Raw genomic sequence first — 22,613 nt, forward strand, 5'->3', positions numbered from 1 at the left:
CACTGCTGCACACCTCCAGGGCCCACTCGGCCTCCAGACACACTGCAGGAGCTCTTGTGAACCCAACGGGGTGACCATATATGTGTTACACACATCACCCGTGGCTCACCTATGTGTCTGGGTGCATGCAAAGGCCCACAGGGCAAAATGGGCAAACCCAGTAGGCAGAAAGGTACCCACGCTTACACACCCCATGGTAATTCACAGAAACAAGTCACACGATGCCCTCCTATATGCTTCACACAGCACATCGCAGCACCATCACGTTCACCTTGGTCACACCCCCAAACATATCGCCAACATCTTCGCCCACACAGCACCCCCACCAACATGATATGTGTATGTATACACACACACACACACACACAGCTGGCACCCACATCCCAGGCCTGTCAAGCACATACACATCACCTCCATCAGTCACCACACTGAGGCCTGCGGAGTCAGGGCTTCCCACCCAACCCTGTCATCATTTTCCTCCAGGAGAATACTCCAGATTCTCCTTGGAGATGGCAGAAAGTGTGTGTGTGTGTGTGTGTGTGTGTGTGTGTGTGTGTGTGTGTGTGTGTGTGTGTGTGAGAGAGAGAGAGAGAGAGAGAGAGAGAGAGAGAGAGAGAGAACACCTGACTTGTGGGTTTTTCAGAATGGATGCCCTACTCATCTATGGGAGCGGAGGCGAGGTGTGAGGGACACAGGCAAGAGGCAAGAAGTAGGCTTGGTGTACGGGGGTGGGTGGATGAAGGGTAAAACCTTGGCCAGGGGGGCTGGGAAGGTGGCTCAGTGGTAGAGCGCTTGCCTTGCATGCCTGAGGCCCTGGGTTCGATTCCTCAGCACCACATAAGCAAAAAGAAAAAAGCCAAAAGTGGCGCTGTGGCTCAAGTGGTAGAGCACTAGCCTTGGGCTGAAGAGCTGAGGGACAGCGCCCAGGCCCAGAGTTCAGGACCCATGACCGGACCCCCCCCCAAAAAAGTAAAAAACAAAACAAACAAACAAAAAAAAAACAAAAAACCTTGGCCAGGGAAATGTATGAAAGGCTGATGGCCAGAGTAAGTGCTATAGAAACAGGCAACGTAACAGATGACCTTGGACAGAGCCAGAGACAGGGTCAGAGTAACCAGTAAGGAAGTGTCCTTAAAGCCAGAGCCTTATCCTAATCCTTTTCTGTGACCTATCCCCATCCCTCTGTTCCTTGTTGCTATGGTAACAGGGAGGCTAACTCTGCAGCAGCGAGGGAGGCTGGGCCTGCAGACCAGGCTGTTGCCATGGTGATTAGGAAGGGGTGGGGGGAGGAGCCACATCTTTTGACCCAGGTGCATTGGCCCGCAGACACCCCCCTCCCCAGATTTCGTCCCTTTCCCCTGGAAGAAGAGCGTCATCCCTTCCCTTTCTCAACACCTGGGCTTAGGAGGTTTAGGCCTGGACCATGAAGGATGAGATTGGAGAGACAAAGATGGCTAGAGAGGCGGGAGGTGGGTGGGGGGGTCTAGATTCCAGGAGATTTAGGCTCTCCTCCTACTTTCCAGCTGGCTTGGGGGAGGAGGTCTGGGGCCCCCATATTCCAACCTAGACAGATTGAGGTCCCCCTTTCCTGCATTCCCTTCCTCAGACGCGAGACTGATGACTGTGCATCGTGCTCCCAGCACAAGGCTCTGCAGAAGGCGGGGGAGGGAAGGCTCAGGAAGGTCACAGGGATGGAGAGGGACAGGAGGAGAGCTTAGTAGGAGGAGAAACAGACAGACCCTGTCCAGAAAAAGGCAAATACGGACAGAAAGAAGACAGATGGGGAGCTCTGCAAAGGTAGAGAGACAGGGGGACAGCAACAGGAGTACACAGTGAAGGTGACAGGCGACACTGCAGCTTCGAAAGCCAGTCAGAAGCAGGGGTGGCCAACTTCGGGAGACTGGGAGGAGAAATTTGATGGGGGACGGAGTGGCTCAGACATGGGGAGACACCTCAGAGAAGATCAACCTCGTGGCGTGGAGACAGAGAGAAGGAAGAGTCCTGAAATATTGCAGTCGTGTTCTAGGTACCTCAACAGTTAAGAGACAAGAGGTGCTGGTGCTGTCTCTAAAGGGTGTACACACACACACACACACACACACACAGAGCAAGTGTTTTGGACTCAGAAGTGCTCAACATTGGGGGTGCTGTGTGTGCATGGGGGTCTCTTGGGGGTCAGCAGCCACCTGGGAACTTCAAAGAGCAAAGAGACCCTGGAAGGGAAAGCGGGCCCGGCTATGAACCAAGCCAGCAGCCGGGTGCTGAATGGACAGCTCCCCATCTCCAGCCGCCGCCGCAGGAGGTGGGAGGCTGAGCCTCTGCTCCGCCACCTCTCAGACCTTGTCTGTCTGGCTTTCCCCAGGGTTCCAGTCCCCTCCCATCTCCCTCTGGCTTTCCTCGGTCACCCCAATTCCTCCCACTTCCCCCCACCCTCCTCTTCAACTTCCCTTCTGCAGTCTGCTCTGTCCCTTCCCCTCCTCAGTCCTCTCTTCCGCGCTGTCCCCCTTCTTTCTCTCCCCTTTCTTGGTCTCGCCTCCATCCCTCCATCTCTTCCTTTTCTGCAGGGCCAGCCTCGTTTTGGCTCTGGCTGTGTGACCTTCACTCGTCCTTTTTCAGCTGCAGTTTCCACAGAAACTGGAGGTGGAGGAAGGGCGGGGACGGAAGCAGGCCCACCCTTCCCCTCCCAGCCTCCTCCTCTCTAAAAACCAGACCTGCAGCCTCCAGGCACCCCTACCCCTACCCCAAGGGATTCCTCCCTTCCTCTGGGAGTTGGGGGGGGGGATACATGTCCAGCCGAAACACAAGGTTAGTCACAGGCAGGTGAAGATGGCCTCACGGACAAATACACAGACGACCACCAAGGTGGGAATCATTGTGGGGGGGCGCACACCCACCCGCCCACCCACCCAGCAATGGGGGGAGGGGGCGTCCCATTGCAGCGCGGTGAGCAGCCAGCTCCCTGGCCCGCCCCTCCCCCAGCCCCATCTGGCTCATCCCCGCATCTATCCATCTGTCTCAGGGTCTCTGTCGCAATGAGAGGTCAGTGGAGAGGGAGGGGGCCAGCTGCGGGGACCTGAGCTGACCTGCGGGGGGCGGGTGCGCAAGTGGATCGTGGTTCTCCGCACCTCCCCCTCTCCTAGCCCCACCCCCAGGAAATGAGACCCAACTATCCCCAAGTTTGGCAAGGTTTTGTTCTTTTTTTTTTTTTTTTATTCCAACAGGGACTGAGATGTGGGGGGGGGGGAGGCGGGGAGAAGGGATGGGGGCCCAACTGACCCCCTCCCTGAGGGGGAGGGGTCTCATAGAAATTCCAAGGTTTCCCCTCACCCCCCCAAAAAAAATAGAGAAAGAAGAATGGAGGGGCACCAGGAACACCCAACTGTCCTGAGGCCCTTCCCCTCTCCACCAGTGTGGAGGGCCGCGTCCACGTCAAGGGGGGGGCGCCAGAGCAGTCCCAGGGTGTGTGTGTGGGTCCTCTCCGCGGACTGCTCTCGGCCTCCGGGACGACTCCCCCTCTTCCGTGGCCCCCCAGTCCCCCGTTGATCCCCAGCCCGGGAGTCCTCGGCTCCTGCGCTGCGCTCGGCCGCCGCCAGGGAGCGCACGTGAGTCCACCGCGGGGCGCACGCCGGCTCCCGCCGGGGCGTCGGGGGCGCGGGGGCCCCAAGTTCTGTCCAGCCATCCCCCCCGGTGGGGGGAGGAGTTTGGGGTGCGGCAGCCGGGGCCCGGGCCGGGTGCAGTGCCCGCTGATCAGTCCGGACGCCCCGGCCCGGGCCCCGCCCATGGTCACTCGTGTTCCGCCAGCTCTCGGGGTACGGTGGGACCCGGCCGGGGCCGGGGGGGACTGGTGGCCTCGGCGGGGGCGCCCAGGCCTCGCGGGGGGACCCCGGACCCCGAGGCCCGCAGCGCCTGGATGCGGCGACACTCCTGGCAGACGCGCACGTGCGTGCAGGGCGCGGGCGCGGGGGGCCGGGGCCCGCCGGGCGGCCCGGGGTCGTCCAGGAGGCGCTGGGGCCCGCCGTGCGCGCCGCCCGCGTCCCCGCCCGCGCCCGCCGAGTACAGCTTCCCGTTGCTGAGCCGCATCTCCCGCACGGCCCGCAGCGACAGCAGCGCCCGGCTCGGGCCGCCGCCCGGCCGCCGGCGCCGGCGGGAACGCGAGGTCTTGCGACAGGACACGGCGTGGCGCAGCTCCTGCAGCATCTCCTGGCACACGGACACCTGGGGCGGCGCGGGGCGGTCACCGCGGCCTCCCCGCCCCGCTCCGCCTCCCCCACCTCCTACCCTCGCCCCCGCAGCCATCTCCCGAGCTGCTCGCCTCTCCCCTGCTCCATCTCCTCCTCCCTTGCTCCGCTTGTCCTTGAACTGCCCTTCCGGTCCTCTCCATCGTCTTCCTCTTGTCGTGGCTACTCTCATATTCTTTGATCGATTTATTAATTTATTTTTGTTTTTTTTTTGTGCCGGTCCTGGGGCTTGAACTCAGGACCTGGGCACTCGGCTGTCCCTGAGCTTCTTGGTGCACAAGGCTAGTGCTCTACCACTTGAGCCACAGCTCCACCTCCAGCTTTGTCTGAGTAGTTTATTGGAGATAAGATGCTCACAAACTTTCCTGCCTGGGCTGGCTTCCAACCATGATCCTCAGATCTCAGCCTCCCCAGTAGCTCGGATTTCAGGCGTGAGCCACCAGCGCCTGACTGCTGCTCTCATTTTCTTTCTTTCTTTTTTTGGTTGGTCGTGGGGCTTGAATTCTGTGTCTGGGTGCTGTCCCTCAGCTCTTCAGCTCAAGGTGAGTGCTCTGCCACTTGAGCCACAGCACCACTTCCAGTTTTCTGGTAGTTTATTGGAGATAAGTCTCATGAAGGGACTGGGAAGGTGGCTCAGTGGTAGAGCGCTTGCCTTGCATGCATGAGGCCCTGGATTCGATTCCCCAGCACCACATAAGCAAAAAGAAAAAAGCTGGAAGTGGCGCTGTGGCTCAAGTGGTAGAGCGCTAGCCTTGAGCTGAAGAGCTGAGGGACAGTGCCCAGGCCCAGAGTTCAGGCCCCACAACCGGACCCAAAGGAAAAAAAAAGAGTCTCATGAACTTTCCTGCCTGGGCTGGCTTTAAACTGTGATCCTCAGGTCTCAGCTTCCAGACTAGCTACGATTACAAGCGTGAGCCATTGGCACCCGGTTGCTGTTCTCATTTTCTGATGTGCCACTACCTCTTCCTTCCTCCTTGGTTCCCCCAATTTCTGCCTGGCATCTGTTTGATCATTATTGCAAGGCATAAGCACCTATTGAATGCCAACTGCTGTTCTGGGCATAATTGAAAAAAAAAAAAGGAAAAGATTAAGTGCCAGCCGTTGGGGCTGCTGATGTAGCACTTCACTTGGTCTAACAGGTGCAAGGCCCTGGATTCCATCCCTCCTACCTCTCCCTTCCCCCAAGTCCCAGCCTTCCTGGAGGTTATAATCAGATGTGCAGAGATAGACAGGAACACACACAGGTGTACACAGGAAGGCAGATGGTGAGGGAGAAAACAAAACACGGAGAAGAGGCAGCGCGTGAGGATGGAAGTGAGGCTGAATTCGGAGACAATGCAGTAGTGGAGGGGACCTGTACCTGTGAAGACCTTGGGGGGAAAAAAAGAGTTTCTGGGTAGACACAGATCAGGGCAAAGGAGCTAAGGTGGAAGCGGCTTGGCATGTCCAAAGACACACAAGCAGATCAGGGAGGCTGAGATGGGAGTGTGAGGGGAGAGAGAGGGGGTGAAGTCAGAGAAGCAGGGGGCCAGGTAGGGTAAGGCCTGTAAACCCTTGCAGTCCACAGGGTTTTGAAAGGGCTGGGGAAAGAGGGGAACATCTGGATTGAACATCTGGAAGGTTAGCTTGAAAGTGGGCAGGAGCTCAGGGTCAGACACATCATTATGCTATAGTAGACTCCCTTGTGGGGATGGAGTGTCATTTCAAACGCACAGAGGTGGCCCCTACGATCCCCTTCTCCTCCCTGGTAGCCATGTCTGTTATCAAGTGGTCTGAGTGGCTCACAGAATGTGGCCCGGCTGGCTGCCATTTTTGTTCCTGCCTTGCTCGCTCGTGGATCACTTGCTCTGGGAAATGTCAGCTGCCATGGCAGGCGGAGAACAGTCAAACAGCCCATAGAGAGGTCCTCCTTCGAGGAACAAAGGCCTCCTGCCAACTGCCATGGAGTAAATTCATTATGTGTTTTATTTTCTGGGTCTTAGGATGTTTGGCATCTTAGAGAAAACAAATCTTGTAGGCTGGTGAGATTGCCTTCTCTCCCAGAGCAGGGCCAAATCTTAAGAGTATTAGGAGCTCATCTGCCTCCGTGGAAGTTGGTGTGGTGGCATGCCTATAATCTGAGCTACTTGGGAGGCACAGGCTGGAAGATTGTGGTCCAAGGCTGGCCAGGATAATTTTTTTTATTATTAAAAAAAAATTACTATCTGGCTGGGAATGTGGCTTAGTAGTAGAGTGCTTGCCTAGCATGCATGAAGCCCTGGGTTCGATGCCTCAGCACTACATATACAGAACAAGCTGGAAATGGCACTGTGGCTCAAGTGCTAGAGTGCTAGCCTAGGGCAAAAGAAGCTCAGGGACAGTAGTGCCAAGGCCCTGAGTTCAGGCCCCAGGACTGTCAAAAACAAAATCTTTATCTGTTGGGCACCAGTGGCTCACACCTATAATCCTAGCTACTCAGGAGGCTGAGATCTGAAGATCTTGGTTTGAAGCCAGCCTGGGCAGGAAAGACCTTAACACTTATCTCCAATGAACCACCAGAAAACTGGAAGTGGCGCTATGGCTCAAAGTGGTAGAGTGCTAACCCTGAGCAAAAGGGACAGTGCCCAGGCCCAGAATTCAAGCCCCATGACGCCCCAAAACAAAAACAAAAGCAAAAATTATTAAAACCTATCTGAAAAACAACTAAAGCAAAAAAAAGAATAGGTGTGGCTCCATGGTAGAGAGGCCTGCCTAGCAAGCCCAAGGCTCTGAGTTCAAATCCCAGTACCTCAAGAAAAAAAGTCCTGAGAAGGATCGGGCCAAGAGGAGCCTTCTTCCCTCCTCTCTCATGCCCCAAATTCCCTGTATCTTTGCCTGTTCAGTCACCTGTCCCGAGACCTCCCTCTCAGGAGCTCTGAGCATCTTAGAGCCCCGCCCCCTCCTCCTGCCCTTCTCCCCTTCCTCTAGGTCTCCCCCACCCAGGCACAATCCTCAATACCACACCCTTCATTCAGCCCCTGGGGGTTCCTGTTCCCACCCTCACCCCTCAACAACCTCCTCACCTCCTCAGACTCTGCTGACCTCCGCGTGGACCAGATGAATTCCATGACGGCCACGAAGACCGCGATGATCAGGCCACAGATGAGCACAACAAAAATGCCACCTATATTTTCCATGCCCAAGCCTGGGGGGTGGGGGTTGGAGAGAGCCAGGAGGGTGGGCTGTGTGGGTAAGGGGCTGGGAGGGGCTGTGGGTGGGGCGGGGCCCTGGGGGGGCGGGGCTGACCTTTAGCTCGGTGGTCCTCCTCCTTGGGGCACCGGCCTCCCTCCCACCACTTGCGCTTCAGGATCTCCAGCCGGTTGTTCTCCTGGAGCTGCAGGATGGCCAGCGTGATCTCATCCCGGAACGGGGAGCCTGGCCGGGCACATGAAGGAGATTGGCCATCAGGACTCCCTCAACTTGGCTTTTCTGGCCCTGCCTCAGGCTCAGGATCATTGGTGTGTGTGGTCCCACCCTGCCCACATGGGGCTTGAACTCTGGGCCTGGGCACTGTCCCTGATCTTTCAGCTCAAGGCGAGCGCTCTACCACTTGAGCCACAGCGCCACTTCTGGTTTTCTGGTGGTTCATTGGAGATAACAGTCTCGCGTATTTTTCTGCCTGGAGTTGGCTCTGAACTGTGATCCTCAGATCTCAGCCTCCTGAGTAGCTAGGATTACAGGTGTGCTACCAGTGCCAGGCTCACTGCCTTTTTTGTTGTTGTTGTTGGTTATAGGACTTGAACTCAGGGCCTGGGCACTGTTCCTGAGCTCTTTGTGCTCAAGGCTAGCGCTCTACCACTTGAGCCACAGTACCACTTCCAGTTTTTTTTAATTTGTATTTTTTTTTAATTGTGAGAATACCGTACAGAGGAGTTACAATGACATGGGCACCACTTCCAGTTTTTGAATGATTTATTTGAGATAAGAGTCTCACTGGGACTTTTCTGCCTGAGCTGGCTTTGAACTTGGATCCTCAGACCTTAGTCTCCTGAGTAGGGAGGATTACAGGCATGAGCCACTGGTACCTGCCCCCTTTTTTCTTTTTCTTAGCAGTATTGATTTGAACCCAGGGCTTGGAGCCTGCTTGGCTTGGCACTGTACTGCTTGAGCTACACCCTCAGCCTCTTTCCCATACAGCAGCTAGAGAGTTTTGGGAGCTGGCAGAGCAGACTGCTCTGGCTGACAACTCCTGTGGCTTTCTGCCATGGATACAACGAGGCTCTCTTGGCCTTCGAGAGCCTGCACTCACAGGCAGCCACGCACAGGCACCCTGCCCCAGCCACACCGGCCTGCTAGCAGGCCCCCAAATCTGTTAAGCCAAGTCCCGCTTGAAGGACCTTTGCCTCTACCTCCCAAACTCCTTGCCTTGGCTCACACTCCACCGCTCTCAGGTCCGCACTGAGTCCTTGATTTAAAATGGCACTGAGGGGCTGGGAATGTGGGTCACTGATAGAGAAGCCCTGGGTTCGATTCCTCAGTACTATCTAAACAGAAAAGGCCGGAAGTGGCACTGTGGCTCAAGTGGTTGAGTACTAGCCTTGAACAAAAATAAGCTCAGGGACGTTGCACAGGCTTTGAGGTCCAGTCCCAGGATCAGTGCGCATGCCCGCACAGAGAAGGTGCTGAGGATCTCTTTCCACATCAGTTTCTTCCCAGTGTTCACAGGAACACCTGTCACCTGACATCTGATGACATGGCTGTGTGTCTGTGGTCTTGGCAATTGCCCAGCATAGGACTTGGCACCCAGGAAAGTACTGGACCAGTTCCCCGAGTTAGTGGCCTGTTCTCCCTTCCATCCCACCTCTTGCCTTTTCCTTCCTTGCCTTCCTGTCCTTCCCTTGAGCCAGGGTTCAAAATGCTCCCCACATCCTGTTCTCTGTTGACTTCTTCATTGACTAAAGATGCTGGCTGAGCATCTGCTGCACACTAGGACGGAGGGACATGGGCAATGGGGACATGGTATTGTCAGGCCTCTGCATCTTCAAGTCTCACAGTGACTCTGTGGGACTGTTTTTGGAGGAGGGGGTGATGCACCTGCCTCAGGTCATGTGCTGGGCCCACGAGGGATGTGGGGCTCAAATCCAGGTCAGTGTGACCCCAGAGCCTGTCCACCCCCAAAGCTCCAGGCTACACTGCTTTCCTTGGCACTCCACTAACTTCCCGAACAAGGCTTTGGTACTTTGCTGCAGAGCTACGGATAACTAAGGCAGGCACCATCAGCATGGAGATGATTTTTTGGAGTCCAAAAATAAGAAGAGAAGCCAGCGCCAGTGGCACATGCCTGTAATCCTGAGGATCTGAGGATCATGGTTCAAAGCCAGCCCAGGTGGGAAAGTCCATGAGACTCTTATGTCCAATGAACCACTCAGAAAACTGGAAGTGGCATTGTGGCTCAAGAGGTAGAGGCTTCCTTTAAGCTGAAGAGCTGGGTGAGGGACAGTGCCCAGGCCCTGAGTTCAGGCCCCACAACTGACAAAAAAAAAAAGAAGAAGAAGAAGAAAAGAAACAAAGACAACTTGCTGATGGAATTTTCCCCCCAGTATTGAGCCCTAAGAAGCATTATCTTGAAGTCTAAATGGGCATTTCTTTGCTTTCTTACCCTCTCCTTTTTTTTTCTTCCTTCTCTTCCACTTCCTTCCTTCCTTATTTTCTATCCCTCCTGTCCTTGCTTTCATCCCTCTATCTGTCCAGCATTTTCTAAACACCTGCTTTGAGTAAGACAACATAGGCTTGGTGCAGAGAATATGAAACAAGGGGTGCTGGTGGCTCACGCCTGTAATTCCAGCTACTCAGAAGGCTGAGATCTGAGGATTATAGTTCCAAGGAAAGTCGGTGAGATGCTTTTTTTTTTTTTTTTAAACTGGTCCTGGGGTTCTATCACTTGAGGCACAGCACCTCTGCCTTTTTCTAAGGAGTTAATTGGAGATAAGAGTCTCACAGACTTTTCTGCCCGGGCTGGCTTCAATCCATGATTCTCAGATCTCAGCTTCCTAAGTAACTAGGATTATAGGCATAAGCCCTGATGCCTGACTCTTATCTCCAGTTAATCACCAGGAAACCTGAAGTGGCACTGTGGCTCAAAGTAGTAGAGTGTTCGGCTGGAGCAAAAGAATTCAGGGACAGCACCTAGGCCCTGAGTTCAAGCCTCATGAATGACCAAAAAAAGAAAAAGAAGATGAAGTAAAACCATTCCCTCTCTTCTAAGGGGGTCCTTGGGTCCATGGAAGAAGGGAGCAAGCCTTCCTGTCCATATGTCTTGAGCTACATACATGAAGTTTCTTGGGATTTTCTCAAAAGCCCTCTGAGGCTGAACTGATTATTCCTACACTCATTTTTTTTTTTTTTTCAGGTCAAGAGTACAGAGGTGATGTGACCTGCCCAGGAAGGGCCTGGCCTAGCCCTGGGCCTGCTCACACATCTCCATCCAGATGTACAGCACCCTGGCCACGCCCCACGACCCCAGCGGAAGCGGCCATACCCAGCGGCATGCCGATGCCGTAGCCCTTGGTGTCGAGGAGGCCCCCGATCTGGGTGAGGTTGCAGTTGAGGCGCCGGTGGTACTCGTTCATGGTGGACTCGAGCAGGAAGGCATAGCGGGAGTTGAGGACGCGGGCGATGCCCTCTTCCGTGCTCTTGACGAACACACTGGGCTGCTTTGACTGCATGTAGTTCCACATGCGCTGGTACGTCTGGTACCGTGAGTTCTGGACGAAGAGATCACAAGGGTGAAACGGGTCAAGCCCTACCTCCCCCCACATCCCCACTGCCCTTCCAACCTCAGAGCCAGAGCCAGAGAGAGAGAGAGAGTGCGAAAACGAACGCAGACAACTAAGACCAGGTTCAATTCACCCCCACATTCCTCTTTCTAAAAGACCCTCAAGAGACTGGGAAGGTGGCTCAGTGGTAGAGTGCTTGCCTAGCATGCATGAAGTCCTGGGTTCCATTCCTCAGTACCACATACACAGAAAAAAGCCAGAAGTGGCACTGTGGCTCAAGTGGTAGAGTGCTAGCCTTGAGCAAAAGAAGCTCAGATACAGTGCCCAGGCCCTGGGTTCAAGCCCCAAATAAAATAAAATACCCTCAACTTTTCACTGGCTCAGCTATTCTCAAACCTGTCCTACCTGCGGTCTTACCTCCTGCCTCTTCTTCCTCAATCCTCCCATCCAGGAGTCTGGCCAAGCTCAGTTCTAGCTTCCCCAAAGCTGGTCTACTCCAACCTGGCCCAGAGGGGACTTCCAGCCGTCAGTGGGCATCTCTGGTTCCCAAGTGCAGGGTCCAGGGTAAAGCCCCGCACTGGCCTTTGAGCTCTCAGAGCCTGGCTGGCCTTCCTCACTGGACTCCCTCCTCTCCTTTCCCATCTCTGCCAATACACAGGGACAAGCTCCCGTCCCCTGGCAGGTTCTTCCTCTCATCTGCTGCCCACATTCCCAGGCGTGGCCCTTCCAGCAGCCTCACTGACACCAGTGGTTCCGTGCTATGAGGCGCAGATTGATTATCGCTGTCTCCCTCATCTGCCCCCTGCCCAGCGATCATGGCACCGGTGTGTTCTGCCCCTCCCCATCCATCTCTCCAGCTCCACCTAGAGGTGAACTTGCATGATGCAGGGGAGGGTTTCACCTGGAAGAAGGTCATGGTGGAGCCGGCGTGGATGGTGCCGTACTCGATGTTGGTCTGGTCCGCCAGGTCATCAGCCGACTCCACAGGTACCTCCATCCGCTGCACCGTGAGGAAGGCAGCCAGGTTGGCCGTGTAGGATGAGATGATGATCAAAGTGAAGGCCCACCTGGGGGACAGTAAGGGTGAGTTGTGAACAGATCCCCCCCCCATTCGTGGTTCCCACTCCCCCCCCCCACCAGTTCCTCCAACAAGTAAAAGGCTCAGTTGCTGCTGACCAGTGGGGAGACTACAAGTATGGCTTCCTGATCAGACTCACGGGGTTAAGAATTTCTAGACCTCTACTTCTGGGTGCAAGAATAAGGCTGTCTGGGAAATAGCTGGAAACTGGACAATAGAAAGTATTTGTTTGTTGGTCCTAGGGCTTGAACTCAGGGCCTGGGTGCTGTCCTTAAGCTTTTTTGTGTTCTTGAACACAACGTGCTCTATCACTTCAGCCATAGTGCCACTTCCGGTTTTTGAGTAGTTCATTAGAGGTAAGAGTCTCATGGAGACTTTTCTGCCCAGGCTGGCTTTCAACTGCAATCCTCAGATCTCAGTTTCCTGAGCAGAGAGGATTACAGGCATGAGTCACTGGCACCCGGCTTCAAACATTATTTAAAGGGGGACAAAAGTCGTAGAAGGACTGTAATTCTCCCTCAAGGAAAGAAAAACAAAGCCTCGTTCTTGTCCAGAGTAGCAGGCTGGAGTTCCTTTATAGACTGTTGCAGGGAGAGAAACCCAGAAAGGCCAGCAATCCCATAGAGTCAGAGATCAGACAACAGGGTAGGGTAGGGGAGAGGCAAGATGGCTGGAATCCATGGGTCAGAATACTCCAGGGGAGAACGCTACCTAGAGAGAAGGTTCCAAAGAGTTCCTTTGAGTGTGAGTGTGAATGTGTGTGTGTCTGTGCGTGCACGTGCGAGTGCGTGCATGCGTGCGTGTAATGCTAGATAAGGACAATCTTTCAAGTGAGGGACAACCCCCAGCATCCATGGAGGGCTCCCTCTAGCCAGAGTAGAGATCTTCATAAATACAGGAGGTATTCAATAGAAACCCAGAAATGCAATGGTGGAGATTCCAAGACTGTCTAAAGGAATGTAAACAATGTGAAGTTTATAATGTCAGCCAAAGAATAAAAAAAATGACCATATAAGCGGGCGATGGTGGCTCACGCCTGTAATCCTAGCTACTCAGGAGCCTGAGATCTGAGGATCATGGTTTGAAGCCAGCCCAGACACCAAATTAACCATCCCAATTAACCACCTCCCCGCTCAAAAAAAAAAAAAGGAAGTTAATAAAAAGCTTAGGGACAATGCCTAGGTCCTGAGTACAAACCCCAGTACTGGTGCACACACACACACACACACACACACACACACACACACACACACACACACACACACACACACACACACACACACACACACACACACACACACACACACACACACACTGACCATGCTAGGTGTAATCCTAGCTACTCAGGTGGCTCAGATCTGAGGATGGCAGTTCAAAGCCAGCTTGAACAGGAAAGTCCCTGACACTCTTATCTCCAATTAACCACTAAAAAGATGGAGGTGGGGCTGTGGCTCAAGTACGAGAGAACCAGCCTTGAGCACAAAAGCTCAGGCACAGTGCTCAAGCCCTGAGTTCAAGCCCTAGAATCAGCACACATGCAAAAAAAAAAAAAAGGCCAGATCCAAGAAAGCATGACCTATATATACATATATATAGCCAAGAGAAAAGTCATCCTAGAATTGACTGAGAGTGTGGAAAGAGAAGATGAGAACATGAAAACATACCTGGAGAACACCAAACAGCTTCTGGACAAGCAAATGTGTGGGAAGTAGAAGGAAGAGAGTCTGGACCGGAGGCTGCAGGGCGTGTGACCAGTGGGGCAGAGAGCACTCCACTGGAGAGCGTGACCCTCAGAAGGACGGTGCCCTGGGCCTCCTGGGGACATGGGGCTTCAGCTATATTTGTTTTGGGGGCTGTCCTCAGTGTCTTCTCTGCCACCTCATCACACGCCCAGTCTTGAATGCCCCTCCTTCTCTTTTGCACAGACAATAACAGCCTACAGGACAAATCCACCTTCTCTGGGGATGATTCTCTACTCCTTCCTCATAGCTTCCTGCTCTTTCCTCAGCATCGCTTCTATGTAAATTGGATACCTCGTTATATTCAATGGATGAACGCATTCCACTTGGGCTGGGTGGTAGCAGAAGCAGCCTCCTCTCCCCATAGCTCAAGTGGTAGAATGCCTGCCTAACAAGGACGAGGCCCTGGGTTCAATCCCCAGATGACAAAAATCTTAATACATAAATACCTTCACCACCACCACCAGAGATGATTATACCCTGGTCCCAGAAGAGATTAATATGTCATCTCTTATGGTAAAAGGGTCTTTGCAGGGGCTGGGAAGGTGGCTCAGTGGTAAAGTGCTTGCCTCACATGCATGAGGCCCTGGGTTCAATTCCTCTGCATCACATAAGCAGTAAAAAAGCTGGTAGTGGCATTGTGGCTCAAGTGGTAGAGGACTCGCCTTGAGCTGAAGAGCTCTGGGACAGGGCCCAGGCCCAGAGTTCAAGCCCTACACCTGACGACAAAAATAAATAAATAAATAAAATAAAAGGTCTTTGAAGAAGTGATTAAGGTATGAAGATGATCCTGGATTATCTAGGCAGCAGGCCCAATGGAAGAAGGAAGTGAAAGTCAGAAAAACTTGCAGATGCTACACTGCTGGCTTTGGACCTGGAGGAAGGGGCCATGAGCCAAGGAATGCAGGAGGCTTCTGTAAGCTGGAAAAGGCAAAGAATGAGACTCCTCACCCACCCTGAGTCTTCCTCCAGAAGGAAGAAGCCTTGACAACAACATGGTTTTAGCTCAGTGAGATCTACCTTGAATTTCTGACCTCCAGAACTAGAAGAGAATCTATGTTGTATTAAATGCACAGGAATTTCTGCAGCAGCCATAGGAAACAAAGACCAGGGTATTATGGAAATGGTGCAGACTCAAGGCCACTCATTAAAATAATACTAATAATCATGAGGACCGGAAGGTTTGTGAGGTGGTGGATCAAAGGAGGTGCAAATGATTCCATACAGCAGTTCCACTTAGTTAAGGGAGTGAAACCCACCACCCATGAAGGTTAGTCTCGACCAAGTTTCAAATGAGAACATCTTTGGGGCATATGCCTTGAATAAAACCTGACGTCCAACATTAGTTATCCGTTTCATTCACTCTCTTCTCTGCCTCTGGAGGGCAGGGGCGGGGCTGTTGAGTTCTCTGAACACTTCCGGTACATGGAAGGCTCCAGAGGCCTCTGTGGAATGGCCACAGATGCTAAACTCTAATGGGAGGATGTGGGGGAAGAAGCACTCTGGAAGACCAGATACTTAGCTTGCTCAGGAGAACTTATGAGGTTCTCAGCAGCCTGCTGGACCCAGGCAGTAAAGGGGCCCGGGGCTAGCATGCCTCCAGCTAAATTAGCATGCTCATTCCTTGTCCCTGGGTCTCACTCTTCCAGTTCCATAAAACAGGGAGAATGTTCCAGTCCTAAGCTTTTCCCTTGGCTTTCTGTGTTAACTGCTGAGAAGGAGGGGAGTATACGTTGAGGTCAGGCCAGAGCGACAGAAATGGGGAGCATGGGACCTGGGGCTGATGCTAGCACCCTACTCCCAACCCTGATTTCATTCAGAACTCAGACGGGCCTTTCCCAGCCCTGGGGGCGGGGGGGGGGGGAGGACAGACGGAAACATCTCACCACACTCCACTGACACAGCGCGTGGACAGCGCGCGGGGCATGATCTCGGAGCCTTGCTGCATGAAGCCCCCCACGGGGAACCACAGGCTGTTGCCCAGCGTGTACTGGTTCTCCAGGAGGTGGGGACGAGCACGCAGGCATGGGTGCGGGTTATACCACTCATAGGGACTCAGCCTGTGGAGAGAAGGGGGGGGGGCGGAGGGAAAGGAGGCCAAGGTGTGGAGAAAAAGGAGAAGAAACAGAGGGAGGAGACAGTCACCATGATTAGAAGGGGAAGATGGGAAAAGAAGAGGATGCGCGATGGACAGGCATGCAGAGGGAAGGTACATCCATGGAGGGGTGGGGCAGAGACACAGAGAGAGAGAGAGAGAGAGAGAGAGAGAGAGAGAGAGAGAGAGAGAGAGAGAGAGAGAGAGAGGCAGGGATGCTGAGACGCCCAGGGACAAGTAGAGAAAGGAGAGAGTCAGAGAAAAGAGGAAAGACAGCAGCTCAGAGAGCGAACCAGAGCACCAAAGTCAGAGCCACAAAGGAAAGAATGGGCCCCAGAGCTAGAGTAAGAAAGGGAGAAAAGAGGCCCCTGTAATGGATGGTCCCCAGCAGCCCAGGGAACGCAGAGGTAGCGTGCAGGGCCAGCCTTGTGTCTCTTTCCACCCTGGCAGCAGGCAATGCACTCACCTGGCGGCCAGGAACAGGACACAGCTGACGGCCAGGTAGGCAAGAAGCATGAAGAGCCACACAGCAGGAGAGAAGGGATCCAGGAAAGAAAAGTAGCCAGGCTTGCGGCCCTAGGGAAGTGGAGGGGGGGGATGGGAATAAGACTAGCCACCCCTGCCCAGCACTGTGTGGTCCACCCCAGCTCCAATCAGGGACTCAGAAGCCTGACACGCCCATCCATGAAGCACCTCAGCCCCTGCCCAGCCCTCGAGCTAGACTGCAGCCCTCCATCCCTAGAGGAAGCATACCATGTGCACGCGGTAGAGGATGCTGATACCCAGGGTCATGAAGGGCTTGGAGAAGTCGATGACCTTCTCACGCTCGGCTGTGATGGTGAAGGCTGCCACAGCCAGGTCTGCCTTCTGCTGGGGGGGAAGGAGGTTGGGGCAGAGAGGAAGAGGAGAGAGATAGAGACAGGCAATTAGAGAGAAGTGTACGCTCCACCGAACTGAGTGGATGGAGAAGACAGAGAGGAAGTAAGGAAAAGGGCCAGGACCCTGGACTAGTCTAGGAGACCCTGAAAGCTATGCAGATGCCTACAATTTTTTAAAAATTATTCATCCAGATGTCCCACCCAGATATTGGATGTCTCACCCTTCTTGGTCATGTTCATAATTAAGAGTCTTTTTTTTTTACTTTTTGGCCAGACCTAGGGCTTGAACTCAGGGCCTAAGAACTGTCCCTGAGCTTCTTCTGCTCAAGGCTAGCACTCTATCACTTCACCCACAGCGCCACTTCTTCCTTTTTCTGCTTATGTGGTCCTGGGGAATCGAACCCAGGGCTTCATGCATGCTAGGCAAGCACTCTACCACTAAGCCACATTCCCAGCCCCTAGAGTCTTGTTTTATAGAGCTCTTGACTCCTCCTACCCTGGGTCATGAAGATTGCTGACAATCGGCATCAGGATGTCTGGATGTGCCAGGCGCTGGTGGCTCACACGTACAATCCTAGCTACTCTGGAGGTTGAGATCTGAAGAGCCTGGTTCAAAGCCAGCCTGGGCAGGAAACCCCATGAGACTCTTACCTCCAATAAACTATTCAGAAAAAAAAAGTGGCATTGTAGCTCAAGTAGTAGAGTGCTCACCTTGAGCAAAAGAAGCTCAGGGCCTTGAGTTCAAGCCCCAGGACTGGCAGGGGGGATAAAAAGGTGTGGATGATAGCTTTCTCTGGGAATCCCCTTTCAGGCCTTATTTTCACGTCTTCTTGTGCCATGCCACAAAGACCTATGAACGAATTATACTATCCACTCTTCCCTACAGATCCCTGAGCCACACTTAGCCCTGTTTCTCTGATCTCAGAGGGGCAAAGGCACTAAGTAGTGAGCAAGTCAGGAACTGGGGGCCACGGAGTTGGGATGTGATGGCTACTCTCCTGTACTTGTCCAACACCTGCAACCTAGATATATGCCTAAAGGCACCCATGATACACAGGACCAGTGCCCAGCTGAGCTGAGATCATCCATCCATCCATCTATCTATCTATCTATCTATCTATCTATCTATCTATCTATCTATCTATCTATCACATATACATATATATTACACACATGTTATCTATATTACATGCATGCATATATTACATATATAATGTAATATATATTAACATGTTAATGTATTAATAATTATAAGTAATAATATAATGTACTATATAATATATCATTTACATATTATATAGTAATACATATTATGTATTATATATGTAATATATATATTACATACACACATATATAAGCAGCTGCTTTTGTGGGTTGTTTCAAACAAGGTAAAGTATCTCTATATAGCCTAGACTGGCCTCAAACTCTCAAGCCCTCCTGCTCAGCCTCCTAAGTGTTGTGATACATGATCACTCCTAATTCAGTGATTTTATTTATTTATTTATTTAGCCATTCCTGGTGCTTGAACTCAGGGCCTGGGCACTGTCTCTGAACTTTCTCACTCAAGTGTAGCACTCTACTACTTGAGCCACAGCTTCCATTTCTGGCTGTTCTGAATCATTTATTGGAGATTAGAGTCTCATAGACTTTCCTGCCTGGGCTGGCTTTGAACCATAACCCTCAAATCTCAGCCTCCTGAGTAGTTAGGATGACAAGCTTGAACCTCTAGTGCCTGGCTTTGATTTGTATTCTTTTTTTGTTTTTTCCTTTTGGTCATGAGGCTTGAACTCTGGGCCTGGGCACTGTCCCTGAGTGCTTCAGCTCAAGGCTAGCACTCTACCACTTGAGCTGCAGCACCACTTCCGGTTTTCTGGTGGCTTGTTGGAGATAAGAATCTCACAGAGTTTGCTGCCTGGCTGGCTTTGAACTGCAATCCTCAGATCTCAGCATCCTGAGTAGCTGGGATTACAGGTGTGAACCACTGGCACCCAGCTTGATTTGTATCCTTTTAAGTGTTAGTATTCTTACTATTCCTTCTGGCTTATGTTACCAGCCTGTGTGTGGTTCAGATAGAAGTGCAGAGCCACATGGAGTAGTAGATTCTCAAAACTCAGTGCTCTGGTCTTGGCTCATTCAGGTTTCCTGCGTAGCATACCCAGCTGCCACTGTCCCTTCGCACTGTATCGCTGGATGTACTTGCCGCCTCATGCCAGCCTTCCACTGGCCACAGCCCCTTTGCCAGAGGGCACCTTCATCTCTCTACCCCATCCTCCCATCTCTCCAAGAGCCCTCAGAACAAAATTCTCTTCTTCATTCGAATACCCTCGTGGTTTCTCTGGGCAGGACCAGCTTACGCCAGAAGAGACCCACCCAGGTCCTGAGGCTCACTCCTGGGCACAGGCAGGTGTTGGATCTCTAGCAGGCCCCTGTGAGAAGCCAGGAGTAAAGTTTTCAAGAGAACACTTCCCATGGGTACTACTCCACGAGGTACTGCTGGTCTCCACTGCGGCTCCAGATAGCAGCTAATTTGCCACCACCAGCACACTGCAGTTCTCTGAGTCTGCTGGGTTATGAGGCCCAGGGGACAGATCTGCCTGCCCGCAGCCTGGAGTTCCTGCAAAGACAGCATACATTCTGGACCTGGCTCAAATCGCAAAGCTGTGTGGGTCATTTGGAAGATAAGAGGATAGAAGTTGTACAATCTGATGTGGCATAAGTGGCCATCAAAATCCAAAACCTGGCAAAATGTCACCAGCACCAAGCACACTGAACTCCTTTCCTTAGAGGTCTGAGTCTTAAATCTGTGGGGACCCCTCCCCTCCAATCTCTGGGTTTCTAAGTTCGCATCTTTCCAATCTTTTCCCCTTGTCACTTCTGTCATATTGGCTGTTTCCTGCAGTTGCTACCTATATGACTCTTCCTTTCTGTCTCTCTGTCTCTCTCTTCCTCCCTCCTTTTCTCCCTCCCTCCCTCCCTTCTTTCTTTTCCTTCCTTCCTTCCTTCCTTCCTTCCTTCCTTCCTTCCTTCCTTCCTTCCTTCCTTCCTTTCTTTCTTTCTTTCTTTCTTTCTTTCTTTCTTTCTTTCTTTCTTCTTCCTTCCTTCCTTTCTTCCCCCCCCCTCTCCTTCTCTCTCCCTCTCTCTCCCTCTCTCTCCCTCTCCATCTTTCTGCTAGTCCTGGGGATTGAACTCAGGGCCTGGGCACTATCTCTGTGCTGCTTTTGCTTAAGGCTAGCACTCTACCACTTGAGCCACATTTCCACTTCTGGCCTTTTCTGTTTATGTGCTACTGAGGAATCAAATCCAGGGCTTCATGCATGTTAGGCAACCACTCTACCACTAAACCACATTCCCAGCCCCCTTTTCTTTTTCCTGTTTGTCCTTAAGTTGTTTATTGTTAACTTTACAATTAGTTGACAAATAATTTTAAAAATTATTATTATTGTGTGTGTGTGTGTGTGTTGTTTGGTTGGTCGGTTGGTTTTGGGGCTTGAGCTCAAGGCTTGGGAGCTGTCCCTGAGCCTCTTTGTGCTCAAGGCTAGTGTTCAACCACTTGAGCCACAGTGCCACTTCTGATTTTTGAGTGGTTAATTAGAGATAAGAGTCTCATGGGACTTTTATGCTTGGGCTAGCTTAGAACCGTGATCCTCAGATCTCAGTCTCCTGAGTAGCTAGGATTACACCAGCACCTGGCTCGTTAATTTTTTTTTATGGAAGTACTGATGTTATAATTCAGGGCTCACACTTACTAGCAGGGGCTATATCACTTGAGCCTTTGTTTTACTTTGCTTTTCAGATAGTCTTGTGCTTTTGCTACAGCATCAGCCCCTGACTACCTCCCTTCTCCACCTCCTGTGTAGCTGGGATTATAGGCATATAACACCACATTTAGCTAAATAACATTTTTGGGGGGGGTCTGGTCAGGGGTCCTGAACTCTGGGCCTGGGCGCTGTCCCTCAGCTCTTCAGCTCAAGGCTAGCACTCTACCACTCGAGCCACAGCGCCACTTCCGGCTTTTTTCTTTTTGCTTATGTGGTTCTGAGGAATTGAACCCAGGGCCTCAGGCATGCAAGGCAAGCGCTCTACCACTGAGCCACCTCCCCAGCTCCCTAAATAACATTTTTAAGCATTACAAATGTATATTATAAACATATCCACATTTAGATATAAATGTACATACAAATATACACATACATACATATATACATGCACACTCTTTGAGCCCTCAGGTTCACTTCATGAAATATATGTAGCCAGAGCTGGGAATGTGGCTTAGTGGTACAGTGCTTGCCTCACATGCATGAAGTCCTGGGTTCGATTCCTCAGTACCACATAAATAGAAAAAGCCAGAAGTGGCACTGTGACTCAAGTGGTAGAGTGCTAGCCTTGAGCAAAAGAAGCTCAGAGACAGTGCCCAGGCCCAGAGTTCAAGCCCCAGGACTGGCAAAAAAGAAGAAAGAAAGGAAGGAAGGAAAGAAAGAAAGAAAGAAAGAAAGAAAGAAAGAAAGAAAGAAAGAAAGAGAAAAATATATTTAGCCAAGAGCTGGTGGCTCACACCTGTAAATCCTAGCCATTTAGGAGGCTGAGATCTGAAGATCATGGTTGGAAGCCAGCCTGGGCAGAAAAGTCCCCATGAGACTTATCTCTAATCAAGCACTCAAAATCCAGAAGTGGAGCTGTGGCTCAAAGTGGTAGAGAGCTAGCCTTGAACTGAAGAGCTCAAGGACAGTGCCCAGGCCCAGAGTTCAAGCCCCATGGCCAACCAAAAAAAAAAAAAAAAAAAGAAAGAAAGAAAAGAAAAGAGAGAAAGAAGAAAACAAAGGTTGTTTACAATCCTTACTCTTAAGACAATGCTACATGCTAGGCCCAGGCCCTGAGTTCAAGCCCTATGACCAACAACAAAAACAAAACAAAAAAACCACAGTCCTTCAAAATAGCCTTGTACATAGGCTACTTTCACATATGAAATACATTTGCACCACTTCTAGTTTTCTGGTGGTTAGTTAAAGATGAGAGTCTCATGGACTTTCCTGCCTGGGCTGCCTTTGAACTGTTATCCTCATATCTCAGCCTCCTGAGTACCTAGGATTCCGGACGTGACCCACCAGCACCCAGCTGAAAACAACCTTCATTTTCACTAAATGCTTGTTAACTAAATGAATGACACATGAAAACAATGGAATACAAAAACATGTAGCTATAAAAAAAAAGGTAGTTCCTTGCTCAAATCTTAAGATTTATTGACCTATGAAAAAAGCATGGTGAAGAACAGTATTAGAAGGTGCTTATATCTGTATAATATACTGACTATAGTATATTAGGGAATATCCAAGGAATGATATATAAGAAGCAGACACAGTTATATATCACCTAGAGATAGGAATACTGTCATTAGGTTTGTTGCATTGCTTTGATATAACAAAAATTCTTTAATCTGTGTGTGTGTGTGTGTGTGTGTGTGTGTGTGTGTGTGTGTGTGTGTGTGTAGTACTAGGATTTGAACTTGGGGCCTTGGGCCTGGATTTGCTTTATGGCTGGGCCAGCCTGGACTTCGATCCTCCCATTTGTGCTTTGCTTTGTCACCAGGATGTCAGGTATGTGCCCCTGTGCTCAGGCATTGTGCTTCCCAGTCATTGTGCTTTCCTCCTAGCTTAGGATGAGAGGCATATTCCAGCACACACAAGTCAATGGTTGAGTCTTGAGAATTTCTTTTCTTTTCTGTTTTATGTCGGTCCTGGGGGCTGAACTCTGGGCCTGGGCGCTGTTCCTCTTCAGCCCAAGGCTAGCGCTCTACCACTTGAGCCACAGCACCACATCCAGCTTCTTCTGCTTATGTGGTGCTGAGGAATTGAAC

The 22,613-nt window shown here is 51.7% G+C and overlaps 1 protein-coding gene across 1 annotated transcript in view; it reads right to left on the minus strand.

Moving 5' to 3' along the window:
• Positions 1-3,212: 3,212 nt before the first annotated feature.
• Positions 3,213-22,613, minus strand: part of LOC138811233 (glutamate receptor ionotropic, kainate 5) — a 58,690-nt gene continuing 39,289 nt past the window's right edge. The window contains exons 13-20 of the mRNA XM_069998924.1: positions 16,638-16,751; positions 16,351-16,460; positions 15,676-15,849; positions 11,874-12,039; positions 10,735-10,960; positions 7,503-7,631; positions 7,280-7,401; positions 3,213-4,215 (exon numbers count right to left, since the gene is read on the minus strand). Coding sequence (XP_069855025.1) covers positions 3,784-4,215; positions 7,280-7,401; positions 7,503-7,631; positions 10,735-10,960; positions 11,874-12,039; positions 15,676-15,849; positions 16,351-16,460; positions 16,638-16,751 — 1,473 coding nt within the window. The 3' untranslated portion in view covers positions 3,213-3,783. The remainder of the gene's footprint in view (positions 4,216-7,279; positions 7,402-7,502; positions 7,632-10,734; positions 10,961-11,873; positions 12,040-15,675; positions 15,850-16,350; positions 16,461-16,637; positions 16,752-22,613) is intronic.

Source organism: Dipodomys merriami, unplaced genomic scaffold, assembly GCF_024711535.1.
Source record: "Dipodomys merriami isolate MVZ:Mamm:240054 unplaced genomic scaffold, mDipMer1.0.p SCAF_52, whole genome shotgun sequence".
NCBI classification, from domain to species: domain Eukaryota; kingdom Metazoa; phylum Chordata; class Mammalia; order Rodentia; family Heteromyidae; genus Dipodomys; species Dipodomys merriami.